The sequence below is a fragment of the Carassius auratus genome, chromosome 36 (assembly GCF_003368295.1).
Source record: "Carassius auratus strain Wakin chromosome 36, ASM336829v1, whole genome shotgun sequence".
Lineage (NCBI taxonomy): Eukaryota > Metazoa > Chordata > Actinopteri > Cypriniformes > Cyprinidae > Carassius > Carassius auratus.
This window is the reverse complement of record NC_039278.1, coordinates 11,216,523-11,243,604: the sequence shown is the minus strand read 5'-3', so window position 1 is coordinate 11,243,604 and position 27,082 is coordinate 11,216,523. Positions and strand designations below refer to the sequence as shown.

General features: G+C 38.6%; 2 protein-coding genes across 4 annotated transcripts in view; both read right to left on the bottom strand.

Annotated features, from left to right (window-relative positions):
• LOC113055237 (ras association domain-containing protein 5-like) overlaps positions 1 to 3,254 on the bottom strand; it is a 35,812-nt gene extending 32,558 nt beyond the window's left edge. Inside the window, exon 1 of the mRNA XM_026221358.1 lies at positions 2,509 to 3,254. Coding sequence (XP_026077143.1) covers positions 2,509 to 3,163 — 655 coding nt within the window. The 5' untranslated portion in view covers positions 3,164 to 3,254. The remainder of the gene's footprint in view (positions 1 to 2,508) is intronic.
• Positions 3,255 to 9,036: 5,782 nt separating this feature from the next.
• Positions 9,037 to 27,082, bottom strand: part of srgap2 (SLIT-ROBO Rho GTPase activating protein 2) — an 86,176-nt gene continuing 68,130 nt past the window's right edge. For 2 of the 3 annotated variants that reach the window (XM_026221355.1, XM_026221356.1), the window contains 15 exons: positions 26,798 to 26,899; positions 26,187 to 26,384; positions 24,347 to 24,431; positions 21,400 to 21,427; positions 20,887 to 20,917; positions 19,618 to 19,678; positions 18,531 to 18,608; positions 18,291 to 18,425; positions 18,056 to 18,161; positions 15,591 to 15,815; positions 13,616 to 13,695; positions 13,126 to 13,333; positions 12,866 to 13,012; positions 12,417 to 12,735; positions 9,037 to 11,478 (listed from right to left, as the gene is read on the bottom strand). In XM_026221355.1, coding sequence (XP_026077140.1) covers positions 11,020 to 11,478; positions 12,417 to 12,735; positions 12,866 to 13,012; positions 13,126 to 13,333; positions 13,616 to 13,695; positions 15,591 to 15,815; positions 18,056 to 18,161; positions 18,291 to 18,425; positions 18,531 to 18,608; positions 19,618 to 19,678; positions 20,887 to 20,917; positions 21,400 to 21,427; positions 24,347 to 24,431; positions 26,187 to 26,384; positions 26,798 to 26,899 — 2,262 coding nt within the window. In that variant the 3' untranslated portion in view covers positions 9,037 to 11,019. The remainder of the gene's footprint in view (positions 11,479 to 12,416; positions 12,736 to 12,865; positions 13,013 to 13,125; positions 13,334 to 13,615; positions 13,696 to 15,590; positions 15,816 to 18,055; positions 18,162 to 18,290; positions 18,426 to 18,530; positions 18,609 to 19,617; positions 19,679 to 20,886; positions 20,918 to 21,399; positions 21,428 to 24,346; positions 24,432 to 26,186; positions 26,385 to 26,797; positions 26,900 to 27,082) is intronic. The other variant, XM_026221357.1, reaches the window with a different exon arrangement.

Sequence of the window (27,082 nt, the reverse complement as noted above, 5' to 3'; positions counted from 1 at the left end):
AAATTTTGATTTTGGAAATCCCCAATGTATCCCACAGTAAAATTTAGTGAGAAACCACAACAGAAAAAAAAAACTGGAGAAAATACACCCAACCCTGACATTTACAATGAAAGGTTGAGGAGAAAGAGGAACAACTCCTGTGGTTTCAATTAAAATACTGGAACTCTATGAAATGTGATAAAGAGCTTCTGCAAACACACTCTACATTTTCACGGCTCAGTATGGGAGATATGTTTTGCTCCATCCACTGGCTATACATTTTCAATCCTGAGGCGAACTGAACCTTTAAGTAACATTTAAAAATAGAAATGGGAATTAAAGGGGACAGTTCTCCCCAAAATTAAAATTCTGTTATTATTCTGACTTTTTTTCTGTGAAACACTAAAGAAGATATTTTGAAGACTTTCAACCATTTTAGTTGATAAAACTAAAGTCAATGGGGTCCAAAATATCAATGTACCCATTGACTTTCATTGTATGGGCAAAAAAAAAATAAAAAAAAATAGAAGAACGAAAAGCTTAATAGTCATTTGTAGGTGAATTGTGCAATTAAAATAATAACGAACAGAATAAGGGATGTTTAAAGACTTGCCCAAAATGTGAATTTTCACTGCACTGGAAGGGCGGAACAGTCATTGGGGTTAATGTACAGTATAATCCTAGAATCATCCCCAACTTTTAAATGATACTCTCCAGAAAGTAAACCCATGCAATTTCACTGTCTGCCTCGTATGAACCTGTTCACTGCAGTAGCTTTACCAAAAGAGAAATGCTGACACACTGCTAACTCAGCAATGCTTTATACATGCACACACGTCCGCGAGCGAACAGATGCACCATATGTGCACACACACTGTGACAAACACAAAACTAAACACACAACACACAGAATAAACCTTATGTTCTCAGGGTACACTGGGCTAAACTCATTCATTTCAGATCACAGTAGGACATTCTAGCACTGTATGAATATAATCTCTAAAAAAAAAACACATCGCAAGTTATTATTATTCTTTTTTTAATCTAACGTCATTCTGTTTTACATCATTCACAGTCACAGATCTATTTCTGTATCTCATGCAGAATTAAATGGAATTCAATTTTGGTTCTCATTTTAAAAACTTCCAAGGAATCCAAGGAAATTGTATTTATAACAGAGGATTTTGTCATAGCAGCCCTTTAAAAGCAAAAAAAAGGCATAAGGCATAACTTAATTAGCTGAAGAGCTTGATGAGACGGTGGAGTGTACAACATCAATACCAGAGCAGAAGCAAAGAATGCAAAGAGAGGGAGCAAGTATTGCTAAATGATTAAGAAAAATTCAAAATAACTCAAATAATTAGATCCTGTGATAGAGGTGCCACTTCAGGATCTTACTTTATTTTAAAGGCAAAAGAAGCTCACTCACATGCTTCAAATGTTCCTCATTTCTATTTCTACTAGCAAGAAAGTCAAGTGGGTCACAGTACTTCATTTAGGAATCCTCAAGGATCTGGATGGGGTTGTCAGAGTCCACCGATCCCCTTTAAATAAACTATTTAAACATGACAAATAATGAAACAGAAAAACAAAAATGACCTCTGCTGGGAACTCCCCCTCAGCTTCTGTAAACCCTCCAAATGTATCAGCGTGCTTTATCTTGATTAAACTTACAGCACTGGAAGTCCCTATAACAGTGGAGCCACACCAACAACCCCTTCAGCAGCAAAACAAAACACTTGTGTACATGGTTCTCTCTTCTGTCATTTCCTTTCTCTTTCCTTCTTGTTTAACAGCTAGCTATCTTATGGTTTTGATATCAAATAATGTTGTACAGTTTTCTGTACAACAGTTTTCTTCTCCCCCACAGTTTTTACAACTTAAACATCTGTCAAGCATTTACATTTAGTTGAGTCTCTAACAAATGCCGAAAACTTACAATAAATAAACAAACAAGCAAAAATGCTTTACATATCTACCACTCAGTCCATCCATTCATCTCTTTATCCCTCTGATCACTCGTCCATGCATCCACTCTATATCCGTCTATTTGTTCAGCTCCATCTCTCCGTCCATCTAACTCCACCAATTTGTCCATCCATCATTACATCCAAATCTATTTTTATCTCCGATCATTTTTCCAATGCATTCATCAATCCAGTTCATCCTTCCATTTATTCTCATCCATCAATCCATCCAGCTATCTATCTATCTATCTATCTATCTATCTATCTATCTATCTATCTATCTATCTATCTATCTATCTATCTATCTATCCATCCATCCTTCCCTTTATCTGATTCCATCTGTCAATCCACCAACCCATCCATCCAGCCATCTATCTGTTGTATCTCTGACTTTTCGCCAATTCATCCATTCATCCATCCTCCATTTCATTTTCTATGCATTTATCCATCTAATCTTCCACCTGTTCATCTATCCTTCATGCCATCCACCTTTCCGTTGATCAGACATCCATTCATCTCTCTGTGAGGAGAGGAGAGGAGAGGAGAGATAGCGGTCACTTACTTCGACACTTGAGCGCAGGGCTGCTGATCTGGCGGTTGCAGGCGTCGCACCAATCCTGGCTCAGCTGCCTGGAGATGAAGATGTGGCCCTCTCCCTTCTCTGCCTTCACCCTCGGGTCTTTCTGGTTGAAGATGGACCATGCCTCCCTCCTGAGATGCTCGTTTCGCATCTTCACTACTCCTGACCTTGCCTGTGTCAGCTTGTCGATCGCCAGTCCCTCCAGTTCGTCTTGCGGGCAGTTAAAGTTTGATCGCGGCGAGGAATTGCGAACTTCTTGTGGCGATGAAGACGCATGGATCTTTGCCGTGTCCTTCAATGAGCTTCTCCGGCTCCCGGCACTGTGTCTGCGAAATATTCCGTTATTATTGTTCACGTTCTCTCGGTCCATGTCCACAATAGATCTGTCCGTATTACTACGTGGCGAACCGGCAGCCGAGCCTAGGCTGTGTGATGCTGAAGGGGGCTCGTGATTGAGTAACACGAGCGATGCTGAGACTGCGGCTCTCGCGCTGTCCACATCACTCGCTCGGTTTCGCATAAACGACCATTTACGCGTGAATTTCTTCCCGTCGCTCGACTTCAGTTTTGGAAATAGTTTCTGATCCGAGTCGAGGTGGTGTTGAGTAGGGTACTGTCCTAAAGTGACGGCCGCCATATCTTTCGCTTAGGTGGGCAGAATACAAACTAAACTGAAGCACCAGCGGCGAGAGTGTGACGCGCACGCTGATTCCGCCGCGCGCTTTAAATGTCACTGACTGAGCGGGCGCGCGCGGACCTGCCCCTCACAAGCTCATGATCTTTTTGATCACTTCTGTCATTTCACTAAATATAAGAAACGGAGAATTGTATAAATGCCATGAATAAACTGTTGTCACTGGAACTAAGTGTACATCTCATTATATTTTATATATGTTGTGTTTAGATGAAAAGTCAAATTACAAATATATTTGCAGTAAATCACACATAACATTTTTAGATTATTTATACTTCATTATCTACATTATAAAATCTGAGAGACATAAATACGCACATTTTTTCAAAATGTATAGCTACACACACATTATAGCCTACGTAGTTAATTGTATTAAATTTGAACTCAAACATATAATGCTTAAAATAGAGTTTGTCATCATTGATATTTTTATTGGCGCCATAAATAGTCTGTCAAGTACCAATTTAAATTTAAAGTGTACCTCTTACCTCATACTACAGAAGTGGAGATCTTAAAAACAAACACAGTGCAAAACATTTAAAACGTAAGTTTACAAACTGACAACAAGAAAATTGATAAAATTCCATGACCAGCCAAACAAACTCAAACGTCGACAGTGAACCACAGCGTGGTCTCTGAGGTCACACCAGTTCCCCCAGCGCGAGGAATTCCCCAGAACTCAAACCCTTTAACATGACATCAGAATCCACCAAACACATCTTTCACTTTCCATATTGCAATTATCTGTAGCTAATACAGCAACTTAAGAGTCTTTTGATTCATGTCAATACTTGCAGGAAGATAATATTGGAGTCATCTGTACAGTTTTTCAAAACAAACAAAGCTTCCTCAAGAGCTCCATGCCTTGTGATACTCTGTGGTTATTAATAGACCAATTCCATTATTGCTATAGCACAGTTCTCTCTCAAAATCAATTACACAGGGTAGATGGAACTCCTCTCTCTTTATTCCATGACTGTGCAATAATAACACCATTATTTTCGGTTGAATGCACAGTGCAGAAATTATTCATGAAACTGCTGTAGTTGTAGCTATATATGTACATAACTCAGTTTGTTCTTTGCACATCAGTACACATAATGCAATTTCAGCTAACTGTCCCGGTAACAGCCATTAAGCAATTAATCTGCTATTTCTGGTTTGAGAGGTTCAACCAAGGTCGGTTTTTGAGATGTTTTGTTTTGCTTTCCCTTTAGCTCAGAGATCCAGGCTCTGTAAATATAAATATTGTTGTGCATTCTGTATTCTTTGAGGTCTTCATGGTCTGTTGGCTTGAGCAGTGCTCAAATTGAATAAAGTCTTTATAAAGACTTTTCTTTTCTTTTTTGGTGGGGGTAAGTCATGCAATATACAATTTAAATACACAATATATTTAATCATAATATGCATAACTATGTACTATTTATTAAAAACAGGCTTACATAAAAGAACAGGCTTTTATGTTGATAAAGAATAATCAGACCAATGTTGCATAACAAAGAGAGAAAAGCTACTATTCTTTTTTTTAATGGCTTACTCCAAATAATACTGGATTTAGAGGGTGACAGAACAGCAGATCCAAAAGGGCAACTATGGCAACTTTACCATGAAACTATACAAGGCACTTGAAGATCCATAAAAGCATGTGACATTAAAATACTTTGAAATTAAAAAAAAAAAAATTGTAGAACATTTTCAGATGGCTTTCAGACTCACTTGATGTGATTCAGATTCAGCTGTGGCAAAGGAATAATTATTTCATAATGTCTCAGAAAGAAGTGATAAAGGAGCAATCAGTAACTTCAAATGGAAGTTAAACTTAAACGGTAGCGAAATGAGGGAAAAAAAGGGTTGTTAAAAAAAGAAAAAAATATCAGGCTGTAAAGATACTAGAGATGAGATTAGTTATTATTTAAAGAGTGCAAGACAACTGGGCAAACATGATATAGTCTTTATAATGGTTCATAAGTTTTCAACATTGTAACAAAACTGTTTTCAACATTGATACTAATAAAAAATATTTCATGAGCAGCAAATCAGCATATTAATATGATTTCTGAAGGATCATGTGACACTGAAGACTGGAGTAATAATGCTGAAAATTGTTTATTATTTTATTTTTTATTTTTTGAGAATAATATATCATTATATTACTATTTTTTACTGTATTTTGGATCAAAACAATGCAGGCTTGGTGAACAGAAATTACTTTTGAACAGTAATGTACGTCCAACAGAATAATTCTAGCATTATTTACCAATGTATTATTTATTATTGAAATGATTGAAACTTTGTGATAATAATGTTTGTTCCAAAAGCTTGTTTAAATCTAAGAAACTTGTTTATTAGATATTAAAAGTATAAATTGTGACAAGAATGGCTGTCAGTCTGTGTGTTGGTGTTGTGGGGATTTTTCAATGATTTCAGTGTAGTTTACATAGTATCGTCCACTAGGTGGCAGCAAGGGACTGTTATGAGTGAGTCTGTCAGTCAGCAGACTATTCAACCATTTCAGTCCAAAAGCTTTATTCAGGAACTAACTATGCCTATCAATATGTCAATCATAGCTATTTCAAGAGTAAAACCCTCATTTTTATGCCATTGTAATTCCCGAAACTTTGCAGCGTGCATGTGGCCATTGGTCATAGCAGAATGAAAAACAAGTTTTATACAATTCTGAATGGATTATATATAGCACAGAAACCGCACAACGAGCACTCCCTTTATAATTTATAATAATAATATAATAATAGGCCTGATAATAATTTACGCAATACAAAAGGAATACAAAAGCCTCAACATGGAGTTGATAAATATAGTGGAAAGATAGATATAGGGACAAAAAAACTGGCAGTGTAGCAGAAACAACTGCAAAGCTTAAAAAAGAAGATGTCTTTTTAAATTTGAAAAGACACACACACACACACACACACACACACACACGTTTGTTTTTGTGAAAAGTGGGGACATCCCATAGGTGTAATGGTTTTTATTCTGTACACACTGTATATTATATCGCCCTACACCTAACCCTAACCCTCACAGGAAACTTTGTGCATTTTTACTTTCTCAAAAAAACTCATTCTTTTTGCTTTATAAGCGTTTTGAAAAATGGGGACATGGGTTATGTCCTCATAAGTCACCCTCTCCTTGTAATACCTGTGTCATACCCATGTCATTATACAGAGTTGTGTCCTGATATGTCACAAAAACATGCCCACATAGATAGGGTTATTCTTGGTTTCAAGGTTATTACTACTTTGCTATTATATATATATATATATATATATCCCTCCAATAAATGCCTTTCTAAATAAAAGTGTCTTGACTTGTTTTGTTGTGAAGTTCTGAGACTGTGTGTTAAATGTCTGTTTTGGGGCCACTGTGGAGTGAAAATGCAGTAATTATTGGAGGAAAGGTAATCATGAGGGAAACTTTTCCCCAGTGATTCCAAAATGTTTTTGTTGCTGTTCTCCTCAAGGGTCTCAATATTTTTTGTAGATGTTCAGGCCCAAACTGGAACTGAACCAGCAGCTCAACAGTTCCTGTTTCAGGGTCATCTTCTCATATTGAAGCCTGGAAGTAGTGAAAATTCCCCTCACCACTCCAGACCGCCCTATCATTCTCCTCAGCCGACGACCAGAGACATCCAAACAGAGAACGTAAGGACACAATAAATGTGTTGTTTTTTTCTGCCTGATGCCACAGTGCCAATTTTGTAATGTAATTCAGTGTAATTTAGTTTATGCTTTTTCACAAATAAATTAAGAGGTAGCATGGTCTAATTCCTTTTATTTATCCTGTAGCTGAGGCTCCTACGATACCCACAAAATTTGACATCAAAGCAGATTACACTTTTTCCAAGGTAAGCAAACCCCTTTGTATTTATCCCTGGTTCTTATTTTAGGTGAACATTGTAACCATTATCCCTAAGCCTCACACTGTGTCCTGTTGTTTTTGTTCCTCCTAAAGACTATTGTCGGCGTCATCCATCAGTACCTGCGGATAGCCCGCTCACTCCAAAAGATCAGGGAACTGATTCTGCAGGGTTCTATAGCTACATGTGAGTGCATACTACTCTGCATTAGTTGGTCACCTGATAATTATTGCCACAAGCAAACAGAACCCGACCTTGACATTTTAGTGTCCAGTTTTCTTGACATTTGACTGCAGACGGTTTCTGAACTTCTGCAGATAATGTACTTGTAGCTTTAAACCCGTGATAAATGTTCTTATAACTGGACGCTTAGCAAAAATTCACCAAACTGTGAGAATTTACTGCACATTAAACAGCGACCCATTTCTGTCTCTCGCACTTCAGGAGCTGGATTTAGAGTTTGATGAGTGCAGCCAGTGCTGAGATTAGTCAGATTGGTTCTCAGTACTGCGCTGCAGGGAAGGGAGGCACTGTTGTGCTGCCTTATCTGACAACGAGAACCATTCCAGACAACGCAAGCATGGAGACGAGGAATATAACCCCATTTTTTTGCCTGGCTGCAGTGATAATGTGCAGAGGAGCCAGTCAGCTAAAATAGTGCTTATCTTGAGCAGTCACACAGAAAAAAGAACTACGGTGTTGGGTTTGAAATATTTCTCTAACTGCTACTTATTTATTCACATTCTGTCCCAGAGCTCAGCTACAATGACGAACAGATTCACAAGTTTGAGAAGTGTTAAACACATCTTGAATGAGGGTCTGTTCCCACTGTAATTAAACTGAGAAATGGCTATTTTCTACCCAGGCTCAATCTGTATTCGTACATAAAGAAGGTCAAGAGTTTATGCAAGGATGAATATTTGCAGAAATACTAGGATGTTCTGATGTCTGCTGGCAGCTGGAACAGGTGTGACATCAGAGATCATGTGGATAAAGCAGCTAAAAAGCAGTCGTAGGGCAGCATATGGAGATTATCGTGTGAGTGTTGTTTCTGCAGGGTTCTGTTTGAGGTGCAGACGAGTCTAGAGGATTTTGGAGTTGTCCTGCAGCAGAGGACGAAGGATATGCATGTGTGTGAGGACCAGCAGAACAAGGTCAGCCCAGTTTCCAACAGAAGACACACACACAGTCTGTCTTTAGCCCTATATAGCTGTCCCTGAAGAAATTGTGTGTTTCATAGACAGTGAAGATGTCTAAATTCTTCCTTACATAATCTCTGTAAAGTTTGCACAATAAATGTTTTGACTAAAGCTACGTCCACATGAAGCCAGAGCTTTCCCTATCCAATCTTTTTTTTTCCCCTCGTATCAAGAAAAATCTGCATCCACACAAAACCACAAAAAAAAAAAAAAAAAAAAAAAAGCTGACTGCTGGGAAGGAACACCTGCAGAGAATGCAGACACTCAGGTATTTTTAAAACATGATAGCGGCGGAGACAAATGTGTGAAAGCTAAATGTGGGTACTTTGTGTGTAATGGTGGGTAGGCTATGTAAGATATCCCATCTCAGATATCAGAAAGAGATCCATGCCCACTTACATATTCAAATGGAAAATAAAAAAAAGCTGGACAAAAAAAAAAAAAGTGTTTGCAAAAATAAATAAATAAAGGGTCCAATAAAAAATGTAATTAAGAAAAAAAGAAAGAAAAATTTACGAAAAAGACATTTACCAAGCTTTTTTTTTTTTTTGTAAAATGACCAAGTGACTGACAATATTATCTAAAAGATAATTTTCTAATTTGTGCACCTTTTTATTGAAACAATTAATGAAATACACATTTAGCAGGCAATTTTTTTATTATTTAAAAATGTTTACTACAGGAACTACACGTGGAATTATATAATGTATATCTGAGTGGCAACTACTATTGCTTTACTGTACAATATTGTACCAAAAAAAAAAAAAAAAAAATGAAGAAGGAAAAGAATGTACCTCTGTAATGTACACTATTGTATATACAAAGTACATCTGAACACAGGTTTCTCAGGTAACAGATATCTGAATGGACAACTATAAATATATCTGCCAAGACGTTTCATTTTACAGTCTTGTTTCAACTGGACAGGAATTACATTAACAATAGTTATGATTACAAAAAAAGAAAGAAAATCACCCTCACTTAATTTGTTCACAAACACACAACCAGATTCAAGTGTATAATGATTGATTTCAATTTACACAATGAAAGAGAACAGTATGTGTGTAAACAGAGGCCTCGGCCAACAGCATACTATAACGTTACACATTAAACACACACCATGAGTTTCCTGCTGTCATTTGCATTAAAAAAGTCCAACTCACAAAACAACTCCAATAAGACAGTTTCCAGTTGCCTTTATGAGGTATCAGGAACAACACACAGAAAACGTCCAATCATTAACACGTGAACAAACCTGTGAAGACTTTTTCAGGACACGACAACACATTCGGAAAATGACACGTTAGGAAAAGGCTTGTCCTCAAAAATTCAATGTTATTTGGGGGAGAGAAAAAAAATGTCCTTGGTTGTAAACATCTCAGTCTGTCCGTAGGTATTTTCCAGGAGTCACAGTCGCAGAGTAACAGCATGTTAGACTGTTCAGGGCTTGTAATGCTTCAAAGTGAAGCAGGCTACTTTTGCAAACCACCACAACTCATTCTTCTAGGATAATAAGGCCTCGCTTAGGAAAATACAGACTTGTCTGATCCATTCTGTCAAAGGCATAATCAGGCCGACCGTGTGATGAAGATTGTCAGTCTTTAAAGAGACTTTCTGCACACTTATCCTTTCGGAGTTGGAAAAACGGTGGCAAGCAAGCTACGTTTCTGCATGTGTCCCATGTTTGAAGTCTTTCCCTTTTTTTTGCATTGTAAAGCCTTAAATCTCTAAAAGAATCTACACACTGTACAAAAACACACAAACTAATACATAGATACCATGATACAGACCCAAAGGTGAGTAATGACCTAGGGGAAAAACATTAAATAAAAGGATTTTTTTATTTAATCTGCTTTGATTTATACATGGGCCATGAAGAAATAATGCGCTTGCATGACATTCCTCAATTTTAGATACTTTTTTCCAGTTATAATCATGATTATTAGATTTTTACAAAACAACACCCTCTTTTTATGTGCCTGCTGATATAATAGTAGAATAAAATGACAGTTCAGATTTCCAGAAGTGCTTCTGATGTGTATGGAAATTAATCCATATTTGCCATGCAACTCTCTTGTATCATGAATCCTCATGCAGAGATGTTCCCATTCCTGTATTTGGAGTGTTTAGTTGCCTGTTGATGGCAAGATTAGTAAAAAGAGATGCAGAGACTGAGCCAATGTGGGTGATGTGAACTGTAACTACTGATTATTGTAGAATCTGTAGAAAAAGACAGATTTGTGATCAGGTTGCAATGCTGTTGTGTGATAAGGAGTGGCAAATTCATATCAGGAAAATGTGTTTCTATTCACTACGATGCTGTGCCGTCTGTAACCTGCTTCAAGCTGCACCAGCACTAAAGTCTGAGGGGAAGAGAGGAAGTGTCCACTGCTCCATCATCCCCAAAGTTTGACCCCTTTCCTATAAAATCAGTCTATACACAGGCGGGAAAACTCCAAAGCACTAATTTTGGGATTAGAGAGGAATGATTAGGGATGTCCAGGTCTCAATCCAAACTAAAACAGTGTTTTAAAAACACTCCAATATTTCCACAAGTGTTTATGAATTCCACACACACACACACACAAACTCGTGCTCACTCACGCAAGCATCCAATATCAGTTTACTGTAGGTCTGTTAAGTTGTCCGCCGTTTTCCGTTAAAATTGTTAGAGGTTGCACTTGGAATTCCTAAGATGGATCACGGATCGAGGCTGTAAACCCTCAGACCGGGCAGGACTTGTCGGTGGGTGGTGGAGGGGGTGGTGGTGTTGGCGGTATGGTGGTGGTCGGGGATCCCATCGCCGGACTGCCCCCGGCCGAACTGCTCTTCGGGAACACCACAGGCTTGGGTTTGGTGGCTGGGGGTTTGTTATCTCTGAAGGTGGAGCCGGAAGCCGACAGACCTGTGGTAGACAGAGGGCTCTTGGGACCCGAGCTCTTGCCGGGCCGGAAGGTGGAGGGCATGTCGCTGGCTGAACTGGCGCTGCGCTGCAGAGGATGCTGGGAGGAGTCGGCCTCACGGAGCAGGCGGGAATGAAGCGGGCTGGAGGGTTCAGACGCCCCGCCGCTTTTCAGCTGCTCTAGAGTGTCAAGCACCACGTCAGGAGTGTGTTTGACGTTGCTCTGCCTCTCCAGCTCTCGCAGCTCACTTAGAGCCGTGTTCATAGTCGCCTCAATGTCCTGAAACAACAGAAAATATGGATATTTATTAAATAAAACATTCTATTATTATTATTTTTTTAAAAATCCTTTATAAATTTTTTCCCTAATGAACATATTTTCGTCTTACTTTATTATCTGTTTGTTTTATTTTATTGTATGTACAGCAACAAAAGACTTATTTATCTTTTTTTTTCTAGTGAATATTTGTGATAGCTTATTCTTATGATTTCATTCGATTTAATTTATTTTACAATAACACACTTGAATTCACACATTTGTGATCTCATAAAGAAAACCAAAATTAAAATAATCTTAAAAAGGTCAGGATAACATCAAATAAAAGTATCCCGATAAAAGGTAACCCCTGTTTAATAGATCATATTTTGTTTGTAATATTTTTGTATATAAAGTTTGTATATACATTTTTTTTTTTTTTGCAATTTAAACCATGTATATGGTGCAATTTCAAAAAAAGTTACTGGAGAACTGGCTGTTTTTTTAATTGTATTTTAATTTTCTATGAAAAAAATTTGAATGGTAACCACAGTGTGATGGAGTTTAGTGGCATTTTCCAATATTTCACTCCTTTTCAAAAAGACAACATTCAACAACTGCAATGCACATATACACAACTGTTCTGTAGCAAGAAAAAAAAATAATAATAATAATAAAATCGTGAGATATCCACACTCAGAATGACTGGACCGCAGGAACTCAAACTCAATTATAACCACAGTGGGGATCGATTCTGGCCCTCTATCCAGCCGTGAAAATACAGCTCAGTAAGACATTTTAAAAAGCAGACACTCCTCTGGAGAGCTCAGCACTATTTCCGGATTGCAAAATGGATTTTGTCATTCTTATTCATCGTAACTGTGTATGAAAACTGACAGGTCTGAATGTTTCTGAATTTAAATAACACTGAATGACATGCTCAGATTCTGGGTTTGTTGTACCTGAGAGCTGTGCTCCACCTGAGCGATGACCTCCGGCTCCAGTGGTCTGTGGTTGCTGAAACTCTTTGATCGTCCTGCAGGTGTGGACTTGCGGAGCTGAGGACCTTCTACCTTAGTCTTTAGAGAGGAGTGTCGAGTGATGGAGTTTAGGACACTATGAGCACTGACCGGCCGCTTGTCTGTGCCCTCCTTTGCATATCCACCTGCCGGCATAGAGGAGGTCTTTAAACCCCCTGTTGCTCCGGATGAGCCCTCACCTTGTCCGTCCACAGGCCGGATTGTTCTACGGATGCTGGTCGCTTCGGGCCGTTTTCTCATCCTGAGATGGAAAAAGTGTAGATAAAATCATAGAAAGTCATTATTTTCACACACACACGCACAAACACACACACTTAAACCTACATGTATATTCTTTTTATTAATAAAGACCACATGAACAGTTGACTTACTTGTTGAGGTTAGCTAGGTAGATATCAGCTACGTGACCTCCGGTGGGTGAGTCAGCACTGGCTCTGGTGGACACCTTCTCTTCCACAGCATCATGGGAAGCCTCTAGGTCAGCTTTGGGACTTCCTCTGCCTGTATATCCATCCGGCCTATCACACAAAATCACAAAATCTCTAGAATTGACATACACTATGAGAAGTCTTAATAACAGATGAGTAACTACTGATCTCAGCAGTTCAAGTCAATAAACCGCACAGCTTACATGTCTGGCATGTTTATGTACTGGTGCGGCACCAGTCCATCAGTGCCGCTGTGCCGACCCTCCCACCAATCCTCAGATGCACGGTGGTACAGCAGCAAAGACGCCCCCTTCTTGAAGGAAAGCTCACGGGCGGTGCGTCCAGAGTAGTCAAAACGTGCGACGGCCTCAATGGGATCAGACTCTGAAACGTTCAATGACCCTGACTTTACTATTTAAAGACAAGAAAAACAGAGGAAGACAAAAAGAGAGAGGACAGGAAGCGGAGATAGCGAGAGGGAAGAAAGAGCACAAGGGAAAGAGGAAAGGTTATTGCGTGGGAAGCCAGGCAGGTTGGAGCACATTTATCTTATCAGGTTTGGAGCTGCAGAAGGGGTGCGTGGACACATGAGGGCGGGAAACAGGAGCTGACTGAGGCTGACAGCGACAGTGTGTCTAAATGAAAGAGTGGTGTTCTGGTTAGTACGCTTGTTTGAATGGCATCTGGACTCACCATCATCACTGTTGCGGATTACAGACGCGGTGTCAGGTGCAGGTTCAGCCACTAGGGGGGGCTCAATGTGTGGATTATCACTGGAGAATTGACCACAAGAAACATCAATCAGTGGAAACCTCAATTATTACTGACATTAGGAATGACAAAAACAAAAACTTAAACCATTACATTAATACAGAAAGCAACATTTACATGTAATACACACATACATCTACATGTAAAATGTAAAAAAAGAAAAAGAAACAAAGAAAAATATAAAAAAATTTAATCAACTAATTTTGTGAAATATTACAATTTAAATAACTTTTTTTTTATTTCAATATATTTAAAATTAATCGTTTGCAATGTTATAAATGCATTTAGTTTTGATCATTTTAATTCATTCTTGCTGAATAAAAGTATATATATATAAGAAATTTACTACTGACTCCAAACTTTTAAAATGTAAATAAATATAGACAGACAAGACTGAAGAGCAGAAGGAAGAATTCTAAAATATGCACATAAACTGGTTAATGCTTTGAAGCCAAACAGGAAGTAGACCACAGACACAAGGATCAAAGCCGGACTTTCCTGTGGCCTCTTGACTCTAAACTGAACCTGCCCTCACTCAACTCCACTAGAGAATCTAATGTGTCCAGAAAACACTGCACTAATGCACAAGAAGAGTCACGAAGGCCTTGGTGCTGATAACAGCTCTGTTATGTCATTCACAGGCCCAGAAACCCTCTAATAACCCAAGTATTCATTTAGCACACAATCCAACTGAACAACCTGATCTCTTATTGAGCACTCAAGCAAAAACACTGCCTAATTTACTGTCATCACTGTCCCAATAAAAGCCGCTGTCTCGTAACATGTGCCGGAGGAAATTCAAGCTCTGTAGAGTGAAAGTGCAGTACTCTACCCAGCTGGAATATATCTCACAAAGGCCATCTTGGTTTATTACATATACAGTTGGCAAGCACGAAGCCTGGGCTAATGAAAAGCTTAGTTTCATTAGAGAGCAGCTTTAGACAGAAGGAACTTGGGGCTAATGACTATATAATGTGCTAATCTCTGCCTGCTGCGTGTAGGGAGACACTGTCCGACAGGTTTGGAAAAGCACACGTCCATCAGTGATTCAGTGAATCATTAAAATGACAGACTGGCCCTATTGAGTAGTTAGCTAGTCAAGAAGATCCTGTGATCCTCCTGTCACTCCATCTAAGGAGTGACCTAAAGCTTCAGGAAGCTGAAACGAGACTCTGACTAAACCCTGAGCTAAAACCATCATCTCAGCAGCTCAAAGTCTTAATTACACCACCCATGCAATCTAAACAATCCCGTGCATGAAAACCACATGAAATGAGCCCCGTCTTTAAGCCTGCATCTCGCAAACAAACCTGATCTCGACACGTCGCTCTCTTTTCACGGTGACAGCAATCTGAAGTCATTTCCTCTATGAAATCCAAAACCGGTATTAAAAAGCTGTGGGAGGGCATTTCATTAGCACTTAGCCTCGAGCAGGAAACGATAACCTCGTTTTTTTAATTTAAAAACAGACCTCATGATGGGGTTTTACGAGTCTGGCTGCCTGCCAGTATTCTGGTTGCTTTCACTGTGACATCTTTCGGGAGACTAGGTCATGTGCTGATACACGCTGGGTCAGAAATGTATCTCTCTTCAACTGTCGGCTTAAATGAGCATAATATACATAGGATGTACACTTTAAAAAGCGTCTGACTCCCTGTAGGGCTCCGCTGGTCTTTATAATGTCTTTTATCTTTATAATGCTCAACCCATCATGTCTGACTGGTTCTGCATTAAATCAAACTCGTCTGATCAACTCATTTCTGGTTTGGCTGAGCAGCTGCTCAAATAAAATGTGGGGCCAGTATTCACTGCCAATGAGTTTTGCCAAGATTATATGCTTCATTTGCATCCTTTTTTCTTTTGCAACCAAATTCTCTAACGCTCATTTTAGACTCACCAGTATTCCTCAGCGGCTCCTCCACGCTCATAGATGGGCCCCTCCAGCTCACGGGGCCCTGGAAAGATGCACTCATGATGGATAATGATGGTTTTGATGAGCTCGTTCACATGTGCCTGGCAGGAGACTTGGTCGTGGCCCTCGGGCACAGACATGAGTGTGGGGCCGAAGCAGATAGCTAGGTTGTAAGGGTCCATCATGTTGTCGTCACTGTACTGGGACAGGCTAGTTAAAAGAAAGAGAGAGAGAAAAAAAAAAGACATAAATTGATAAGAATTATCAGAGAATATTTCTGCAGTGGTTTGGTTCCGATTGGGACAAAAAAACTTAGGACTAGTTCGCAAAAGTATGTTTTGGACAACTCAATTTTTACGGAAAAACCATGCATCGTAGAGGAAATCCGTCTGACTCCACATTTGTTCGTGTTGACCCAAGGATTTGAGTCTGAAAATGTCTGAAAATTTATATTTTGCGCTGTACCGCCCCCTTTAGTCCATGTCTTCGGATCCGAGTAGTGAGCAACACTACTGCGATCTGACCAAATTTTAGTTTTCTAGGCATTACGGTTTGGTCTGCACAATCAATTTTACCGGAGAAGAATATTAATAAAAATAAAAAAAAATCCTTACAATTACAATAGGGTTTCAGCACTACGTGCTTGAACCCCTAATAATAAAAAAAACACAACAACATAGTCATATTATCCAGAAACATGTTAAAATAATCCTTGATCATATGACTTTTCACATGAAGAGACCAGCCTATGCTGGGCCAATGAGAAAAACAGACTGAGTTCCAGACTGAGTCTCTATCTACACTTCCTTACGACAGCTCATTTATCATGAGCCTAAGCCAGCTATCTCCCATTTATATGTGTCTGTGAGACTGTTCTGAATTGTTACAATTGTTTCCCTTCTTACTTCACAACTCGCCCACTTTGTTTGATTACTGAAAACTTGGATGTGTCCAAAAAGTAGGGACAGGTATCCTTAACTGTATGTGTGTGTATTCTGTGATGGGGGGTTGGGATAAAAGCAGTAGGGGCACATAAACGTCCACATGGAAAGGCTCTAAACCAAATTTATGAGTACTGTCCAGCCTACACAGTTACAACTGAACAAGGGTCTCCAATTACCCATCTGTCTTTCTTTTTGTCTGTCTGCAAATGCCTATAACATTCAAAGTGAGCTCACTTGATGTGTATTTCTGAGTGTATACCATGCATTCCTATGGACGACGCACATGATTGGCTGTAACGCTGGCTATAGCACAATAGAGAGAGCAGCAGTTCTTTAGAGACCCATTCTGGCATTTCCAATACTTTTATAGGAAAAGGAAAGATGTATCAGCCGTGGAGCAAACAGAGAAGGCATTTACTGAGGGCTACAGAAATCCAGCATAGGAACACTAATGGTGGCTTGATGGCAACACCATACTTCAACACACATTCACTTCCACCTTCTGGCTGTAATACGAGGGCTGGAAAGGGTCCAGATGTTTTAGGAAAACCAGACATGCCTGCATGCACAACGGCGGGCTGGAGTAAAAGCTAAGATCGTGTTGTGGTCTGGAGTGTCTTTCAAAAGGACCACAGGGTGGAAAAGAGTGGATGTACGAGAGGCAAAGATACGGAGGAACACGTTCCAAGAGGCTTGAGTGCTGTAGCCCTCCGCTGAGGTTGGGTATGGGCCAATCCTCTCTTTTTGGTAATACAATATTTAAATTGGTAGACAAAAGGTCATGTAAAATGGTAAGTTTAGATTGTATATAACCTTTTTGTATGCTGTGGTAAGGTAAGCTGTAAGACATCACCATAAACTGGCACTGGTTTAAAGGTATCATTCACCCAAATAATTCTGGCATCATTTTTTCACCCTCATGTTGCTCCAAACCGCTAACTTTGTTTTTATTCCTTTACTCACTGAAAATCTCATATCTTCAGGGATACAAAGTCATCAGGGGTAAAAAAAAAAGCTGATGGACATATATTCTGTGGACATATTCTTTGCTTTCAAATGTTAATCCATAAAGCTTTTTTTGGCAGAATTAATCCAATTCACAATTCCACAAATCAAACTTTGTCTGGCATTGTCAATCACGGCACACAGTCAACCAATGCCATTTGCCATCGCGGATATCAAACTTGCAATGCATCTTAACAAGTCATTCTTTAACCAAACGCAGGTGCCAGTGACATCAGATTTTTGGAATTTTAATTGAATAATAACATAATAGTCCATGGAATTACGTGGGACATTGAGCACAAGCCATATGGACTAGGTTTAAATAAATGGGTTTAATTAATAAAGCTCGACAGTATTGACCCGATTCACTTTCATATGGAAAAGGGCACTTGGGACATTCTGCAAAACATCTACTTTTGTGTTCCCTGGACGTAAGAACTAACAAAAAATAACACTGGTGGGAAAACTCATTCCAGACAAGCTTTGATCAGCAGAACTTACTGGTTGAGGAAAGCGAACAGGTATCTCATGATAACCAGGGTGCTGCTGGGTAGAGACAGCAGGACTTTGCGGATGTGGACAGCTCTGTCCTGGAGGTTCTCCATGGCTGGAAAAACACAACATAGACAAGAAATAAGTTAGTTTAGGACAAAAGCTCCTCCATTGTCTTATCTGGAAAGACTGGTCTGCAGAACGCACGTGTAACCTGGGTGTAGGAAACAAAGCTGACACTCACAGACACAGGACATTAGGTCATGGAAGACTTCCTTAGGAAAGAGTGCTTTCTCCAGGCCTCTGAAGTAGAGCTTTAACACTCCAGCGATGGAGTCCATATCGTGATCATTCTGGTCCCCAGCCAGCGGGTCCTCACCTGAGACACAATGACGGAGAAATAAGTAAGAACCCTTTAAGAATACAAGCTTGATTCAAAACAGATAATTGAAGGCTCAGCATAGGACAGTCCAGATAGACTCACCTCTTTCAAAAGCGTTCTTAATATCATTGACTTCCACCTGAGAGCCAGACACCCTGAATATCCCCTCGTGATGGAGACCTGTACAGACACAGACATGACAGGAAGTGTTGATGTGTTTGTCCAGTACTTCAGAGTAGATACTGACATAATCTTAACTCAGGCTGGGTCAATCATGGTGTTGGATTGTTAGTTTGCCTGAGTTTCTCTTAGAATATTTAATTATTTATTATTATAATAATTATTATACATGAAACGTGAATTTTATCATAAACTAATAAATGTAAATCAAAAAAATCAAAACGCACTTCATATCAAAAGTAGTCTGACTTATAAACTATATAAAACTTTATAAACTTTATTTTTTTGTGATTCAATAGTGGTACTATTTTTGATACCTTAAAAAAAAAAAAAAAAAAAAACTTTTCTTAAAGTAACAGTTCTTAAAATAACTTTTTTAGTATGAAGAACATGTTAAAGTTCTACAGAAGACAAGTTCCATGGATGTTCTTCATGGAAAGAACCTTTATTATTATGACTCTTAAAATCCTTTCCCCCCCAATGAATCATTTAAAAATATAAATTTTTGTTTACATGATAAATAACTATTCAATCATTCAGAGCAGTTACGAAAGTATCCGACTCATTTATTTATAAGACAAAATACAGAGAGTTTTACCCTATTTGACAACTTTGTATCCATGACTTCACCATGGAAAAATCATTACAAATATAAAGTAATTTCTAGCTGATAAAATGTTTGAGAACAATGAAAAACATTTATATTCACTATTTTTTTTTTAAATAATTTCAATAACTTTTGGAAAGAATTAATTCCCTGATAATTCATAAATACCATTATTTTGTTTAGTTCTTAGTTTGGAATAAATTGAGTTGAATCCTCAGATGCCCCCCAAAAAAAATCACAGAAAATTGCTACAGGAATAGAAGTGATATAAACTGTATGATAGAAAAATAAATGAAGCATAACAGAACACTGTTTATTTCATCAGGGGAAGCCTAGAGAGCGACACAGCAATAGTGCCTTGGGCAAGAAATAGAAATTGTTTGAGAGCGAGAGAGAGCTCACCGTGTCGACTGATGAAGCGAATACAACTCTCCACCATCAGGGGAATGATTTGGCAGGACTCCTAAAAGAAGAAAAAAAAAAGAAAGAAAACAAAATATGAAAGAGAAAATATGCTGGTCTGTTCAAATGGTTCAGGGGGGTTTCTCTGGACATTTTGCAGCACAGGAAACCTTTCTGAACAAGGGTCTCTGTTTCTCGGCAGAGTGCTTAAATAATAATAATATTTGCAAAGGGAGGCAGGCATCAGACAGAATTTGGGAGGGATTACACAGCAGCACAGTCTGAGCCATGGGGAATGGGGCAGCGGTTGCTAGGAGACCGCTTCTCTCCACAGCTTCCTTTTGTTTATTTGGGCGAGCAAGTGAAGTAGAATTTGGGCCACGTCTGGCCTGAACTTTACTGCTCAAAGGGCATGCTCACAAACTCTTATACATACTCTTACATCAGTATAAAGCATCATGGATTTATGTTTTTTTTATTTATTTTTTTTATGAATTTTTCTCAAATCTTATTTTCTCAAATCATTATTAGTCTTTAAGTCACAGACTATTGTTCTGATATTATTATCCTTCACTAGAGGGAGACATTGGGGTGGTCAGATGAAGAGATGCAGTGGGTCTTTTTCTTTGTTCACCTATACTGCAGGGAGGTAAACCCCGGTAGTGTTTAGGTGGTAGGATGTGTACACTAAATTTATCTCCTTGGCCCTATTTACCAATTTATCCCACTGCCAGGTGCATAATGATTGCAGGGTGGCACTGTTATATTACGGTTATCTTACTTATCCTAAAGAGACATGCACTGAACACGAGTACATATTTACAGCAAAAAATGTACACATGCAGTAATACAAATATACATCACACATGTCACATGCAAGTAAGCTTGGGAATGTTCACTTGTCAATCTTGGATTATGTATGTGCGCATTTATCCATTTGTTCATTGTTCATGTTCGTTTAAACTATTTATTATCTGAATAAATAGCATTCACACAATTTATTTTGTAATATGATTTTATTTTATATTTTTAGGTATTAGGTACTTTTATTTTTTTTTAGATTAATTATTTTAGAAGTTATTTAATTTAATTACATTATTATTATTTTTTTTTATAATATATGCCAATGCACTGTTTTCACAGCACTTTACATCATTGTCATATTTTGTCCTGTATATTGACTTCAATAACAACAGACGATTATGATTGTTTGTGAAATGATCCAGAATCAATTCAGAGTCAATTCTACCAACGAGTGGTGATCATTACCTGTTTCTGAACAGTGGAGTTCCTCCGTCCGCTGATAGACACAATCAAGAGAAAGTTGGAGAGAACAAGAGAAAGCTGTCATTACAATAGATCATTTTCACTCAAACTGCTTTCATTTTCCTCCACATTCAATTTACTAACAGCCTGTGGTCATTAGACCATTAGAAATCACCCTACTGAGAAGGGTCCTATTTTAATACACTGGCCTTAAAACACACACACACACACACACACACACACAGCAGTTGTTGTGAAAACGCTTGTTTTGTTTCTTTGTGAACTCTTGTTTAAACGTCCATTCCATTTTCCTTACTCCATTATAACTGTAGATTAAATCACCCACCCCTGGCCTCAATAAATGAATAAACAGGTATGTGAATAAAATATGAATATGTCTAGAAGAGATATTCATCTATAAATGGCCCTCAAACATCTACATGTGTACTAAATTAATTCTTGTGCGTAAATGGTTTGTGTCTGGTTTGGATTTGTTGGCTGTCCCACAGCACTCACCTGGCAAGGCAGTAGTCGGTCTTCTGACCTGAATGAAGAGATACGAGGAGAAAAAAAAAGGAAAAAGGCAGAGGAAATGGTTAGAGGGAGGCTGGATGTTTGAGGAAGAAGCCACAGCTGGACACTGTTTCCTTTTGGGAATAGAAACACTTGTCCCACTTCTTGTCTATCTTGTCACAAAGGACCTTCCTGTGGGACGTGACCCCACATCCACACATTACCCTCCAAATACATTCAGCAACATCACAACGTGCTATTTTCCCCTATCACACACAGCATATGCCACACGTGCAACCGACTTCAATCAGCTAATCACCCAATCCACTCTGTTTCCTCAATCTGTGCTGGAACATTCTGTCAGTTTCCTCAGTAACAGCAGCTGGGCTAGCACACACTGTACCAGCACCGTTTCACACAAAACCCTGGATTTACTGAGGCATTTTGACGTTAAAATCTGTTTTTGTCATTGGATAAAATTAATAAGACAGCTTGTGAATAACTAAGGCATTTCAAATTTGATCAACAAATCCAATAAACCATGATGTCACAGTGGGGAAAAAGATCCAGGTGCTCTGAAAAAAATGTGAGTGGTGTTTGTACATGCAGTCGTTTATAATAATAATAATAACAATAATATTGGATATTTACATGTATGTAAATTTTACATTTAGATTACATCTGCAGTTATCTTATGCTTATTTCAATTAAATCAACACTTTAACCACACTCTTAAATATCATTTTTCATACTGTACATAATAATGTTGAGCACCAGAACAGCATATTAGAATGATTTCTGAAAGATCATGTGACACTGAAGAGTGGAGTAATGGAGGAGAAAGTTAACATCTACAAAATGATTCCTTTAAATCAAAACTATTAGATCATCTTTCTGACCGAACTAGTCTCAGCTAGCATGCTTATTCAACGATAGAGTAATCAACACCACTGCTCTCTCCAACACACATAATTATCTCTTCATATCATGTGATTCTCTCAGTTTCACTTCCTGTTCAGTGGCAGTTCGGACCAGCTGGCTGACAGTTCTGTTCAGTCTGGAGAAATGAACGTGGGAGGTACATCAGAGTGAAAACACTCCAGGAAATCCCTGCTGTGCTCTTCTCTTTCGTGCACAGACTCATTTTCTCTGTCTTGTAGCGTGGCACATGACCTTTAACCCCCACCATCAAGGGCTGCCTATGAGTGAGTGAATACGATCACCCTAAGGTCCAGAGGACAGCAGTACAGAGCGGCAGTGCACGGTTAAAGCTTCATGCTCTTATGAGACTGATGACATCAGTACCATCCTCAAGCAAACACACACACACACACACAGTCAATTCAGTACCCTCCTCTCTGCCTGACACTGCAACACCCCACACATGAGCCCCTTTCACACTGCCATTCCGGCAAATACAGGGGTAAAGTGTTCCTGCAATTGTTCCCTGGTCGCTAGATTTTGCACTTTCACACTGCCAGTGATTACCCGGAATATGTGCGTGTTTTCACACACAACCCTTGAAGATCCCGTAACGACACGTGACATCAGCGCGTAACGTGTAATGTACGAGTCGACCACGCTAGGCACGTTATACTTTCACTGAAGCAAGCAGACGATCTCTGCGTCAGCGCGGAAAGTGAGGAACTAACTGATCTCTGCTTCATTACAGTTTGCACATGTATTTTCGTCGCGAACGTTGATCTTCCTTCAAAACAGCCGGTAAAAGAGTCGCGCGTTACTTCGACACGGAATTAGATCTGGCTTTTGTTCACACAGCGCTCATCCTGGGTCGAACTCCGCAATGTTACTAGGTCCCCGACCCGGATTCAATTCGGTAATCAGTCCCGGGACGTGGTTGCTTTCACACAGAAGGCGACCCGGCAATGTTCCGGAAATATTGCGGGTCCGACGTGCAGTGTGAAAGGGGCTATGGATATTAACACTAACCCTACACATAAAAAAAAACAAAAAAAACATAATATTTTAGATAAATAAAGAAATAATTTTTTATTTATTTGATGTATCATTTTACACACATTTACTTAGCTGTCTATCTAAATGAGGACATTACAGACTAATGACAAACCATACGCTAATTAAAACAACATTATGTTTCTGTACTCAAATTTGATTGGTTGAGTATCATTCACTCAATTCACTCAAATATTTGATTCATTTTTTTTGTCTTTAGGAGGGAGTCAATTAAATAATTCCCTCAAATGATTTGTTCAAAAACACAGATTCATTCCAGGATAAAACAAGAGACTAGGTACATTTACATGCACTAATTTTCAGCAATCCGAGTGAATCCAATCCAATTTCAGATTCTCAAAGTTTTGTTTCTATGAACCCAGGGGTGTGTGACATCACAATTTTGATTGTGGACAAGAAACCCATTCAGGTTTAAAACAACTTGAGAGTGAATAAATGATATGACAGAATTAAAATTTTTGGATGAATATCCCTTTAATGACAAGCGGCAGCATGTTTAGCTCTGTTAGTCTGCTGTCACTTTAAGACCAGCACATATCTTATATACAGACAAGCATCTTTTTCTCTCAACTGTTTTCTTGAGATGTCTACATGAAGGCTTTCAATCCGACTGAGTCTGATTACTAACGGATAATTTAATCTTTCAAACTGAATCATTTTCATAACCAATTCATTCAAAACACTGTTTCCTTTAGAGAACTTTGTGTTGCTCTTAGAGGCACAATGGTGGATTTTGCTTTGACTTGTTTTGTTTTGAAGTACTCTCTCTTGTGAAGCAAAAAGTAACTGTTACTATTGTGTCTAAAATATAATTTACTCCATATTAACGTGTTTCTGAAGAAAAGCTATATTACACCCACAATATTTAATGACATTAGTTCTTCAAATTCAAATGTCCACAGAAACTAAAGCTGATCAACACACATGCAAACGTCAATCGAGCACGATTACTCACTTTCTCCCAAAGTCTTTTGGATCAGGTCATGTTTAGCCTGTAGTTTGGTGATGAGGTTCCTGCCCTCCAGAAATTCCTTCAGTTTCTGAAACCGAGAATATAAAACATTTGAAACATATTGAACTGTAAGACCATCTCAACACTTGTGAACAAACATGAGTGTGAATTTTCTTTTCAATAGCTATTAAATGCGCAGTATAATCAATCTTCCTTCCTTTTCTCAGCTTTCTGGCACAGGATCCTTCCTCCAACCCTTTCAATTTGCTGTGTAGTGTTGAGCCTATACATCTTGTTGGCGTAAACATTAATTTCATATCTACTGAAGCACAGGGAGGCATCGGATCTATCTGCTCTAATAGCTTATTGCTCTTTGGGGGCGAGAACCCTGACCTGATGGAAACCTGACAGCGGAGAGACAGATAGAGGAGTCAGGAGACGGATGGAGAGAAACCTGAACTGTGGAGGGAATGAGGGAGCTGGGTAGACAGATGCTTACAATTCCATCCATCATATATCACAGGCATTACAGCATTACAGTCATGCAGACACAGGAAGCGTAGCCAACACATGGAGCCATGCACTAGTGCTTTTGGCAGAAAGAGAAAAGCTGAATGTACACAGGGAATTAAAGAGAAAGAGGAGAGAGGGAGATGTAGAGGAGGAATACATCAGGATAAGATCTAATGAAGAGGATGTGATAAAGCAGCCTGCACAAGATCAACTGAACAATCTCTGCTTGCTCATCTTGTGCTTCCATTGATCAAATGTGTAATGTTAGGCCAGAGTGAATGAAAATTCATATTTTTACTGTTCTATTATACTCAATTTGTTTATTTTTTTTAAAGCAGGCTTATTTCAGAAAACCAATTTCTGTAGACATATCATTTTAATAACATTTTGATAAGTATTGGTCAGGAAAAATATACAGTTCACTGAACACACATTGACAATAGCTTTCACGCTATATGGGGCTAGTAAATGCAAATAATTATAATTTTTTTTTAATTAACAACAAAGCAGTAAAAGATTATGAAATTATCATTAACTACTAATTAAAAAAAATATATGCAATATACATAAAAAAATATTGAATATATTTTGAATACAATCTGTTTGTGTGTGTGTATATATATATATATATATATATATATATATATATATATATATATATATATATATATATATATATATATATATATATATATATATAGTTCGATTGACTTATAAAAATAAAGATATTTTGCAAATAAACAATATTAAATATTATTATTTTGGGGATTTTGAACTAGATATTTGAATCAGTCATACAAAAACTATACTTAGAGAGAAAAAAAAGAATTTATTTATCTGTTTTTATATATTTATTTCAAATCTAATCTAAGCTACTGAGTTGAAAGGAACACACATGTGACCCCAGTTTCTCATATGAAGTTGCCACAAAGTGCTGTTAGTGGCTCCCTGGGCATTGCTCAACTGCTGCTACTGTGTTCTGGGTATTTTGTCAAATCTATCCGAATAACAAATTCCTCTGTAATGTTATTTGTCGAATTACTACGTAACAGTTTCAATTGTCTACAAACAAGCACAGATCAATGAACAGCAGTCAACTGCAGCAGTCTCCTCTAATTGCAATCTTTTCAATCAAAGGCTTCTAAAAAGACTAAAAAGATAGAAACACTCCATCACTCATCTCTCCCTTCATCACCCTTCCTTTCCCGTTTCTCTTCATGTCCTTCCATGCCCCTAGCTACAGATTTCCCACCGTCCAATCCTCCACACCCTTTCTTCAATCCTTTGACCCTGTATTAAATGGACTTCTCTCCCTCTCCATCTCATTTACCGCGAAGTAGAACTGCTCCGTCTCCTGCTGGTTGGCTCGTCTCTTGGCCAGGCTGGGTTTGCTCATGAAAGATTCAGAGACAGTGGACTTGACCGACTCCATTGAGTTACTGTGGTGGAAGCAGTCAGTCACATCAAAGTCCTCAATGGTCACCATGTCCTGGATGGTCTGCAGAGTGGCCTCCATCGTCTTCTTCACCTGGTGAAAGAGCATGTCCATTACAGTTCTTGAGTACTATTACTTGAGCACTTGAGTGGAATTGAGCAAGTTCTCCTCCTGCTGTAATCATGTTTAATTGTAATGTTAAACAGAGCTACACTCTGATTGGTAGCTTAACATTTGATCAAATTAGCTTATATCAGAATACTTTACAAAGAAGCACTTAAGGGGCAAACACTCTTGTAGCGCCAAGGTCATGGGTTCGCTTTAGGATGACATTTAAAGATCAAAAAAGCTTTGATTCAAGCCAATGCTTTGATAAGAAACCGTGCACATCAACAGAAAAAAAAGACACTGATGCAAAAAGAAATGTAAAGTTTAACAGATGAGTTGTAATATAAACATAGATTTGTTGTGCACATTGTATTTGTATGTGAAGAGGTGTACGTCACCTCTTCATTCTCTATTTTCAGTGTTGACAGGCGAGACTGTAGCTGCTGGCATCTCTGGATCAGCTCTCCCTGCACGGGCAGCTGGGCACACATATGGCTCACCTGAGAGAGAAAAACAAAAGAAAGAGTTAAGAACTTCAACAACAGAATGAAGGACTAAACTAAGACCATCTCCAGCAGTGAAAACAAAGCTGACATCCCCATACGCTCTGAAGAACAGAGTGACCCAATCTGCCTCTCTTGCTTGCTCTCTCTCTTTTTTTGCCCATAACAGCTGGGGAACAT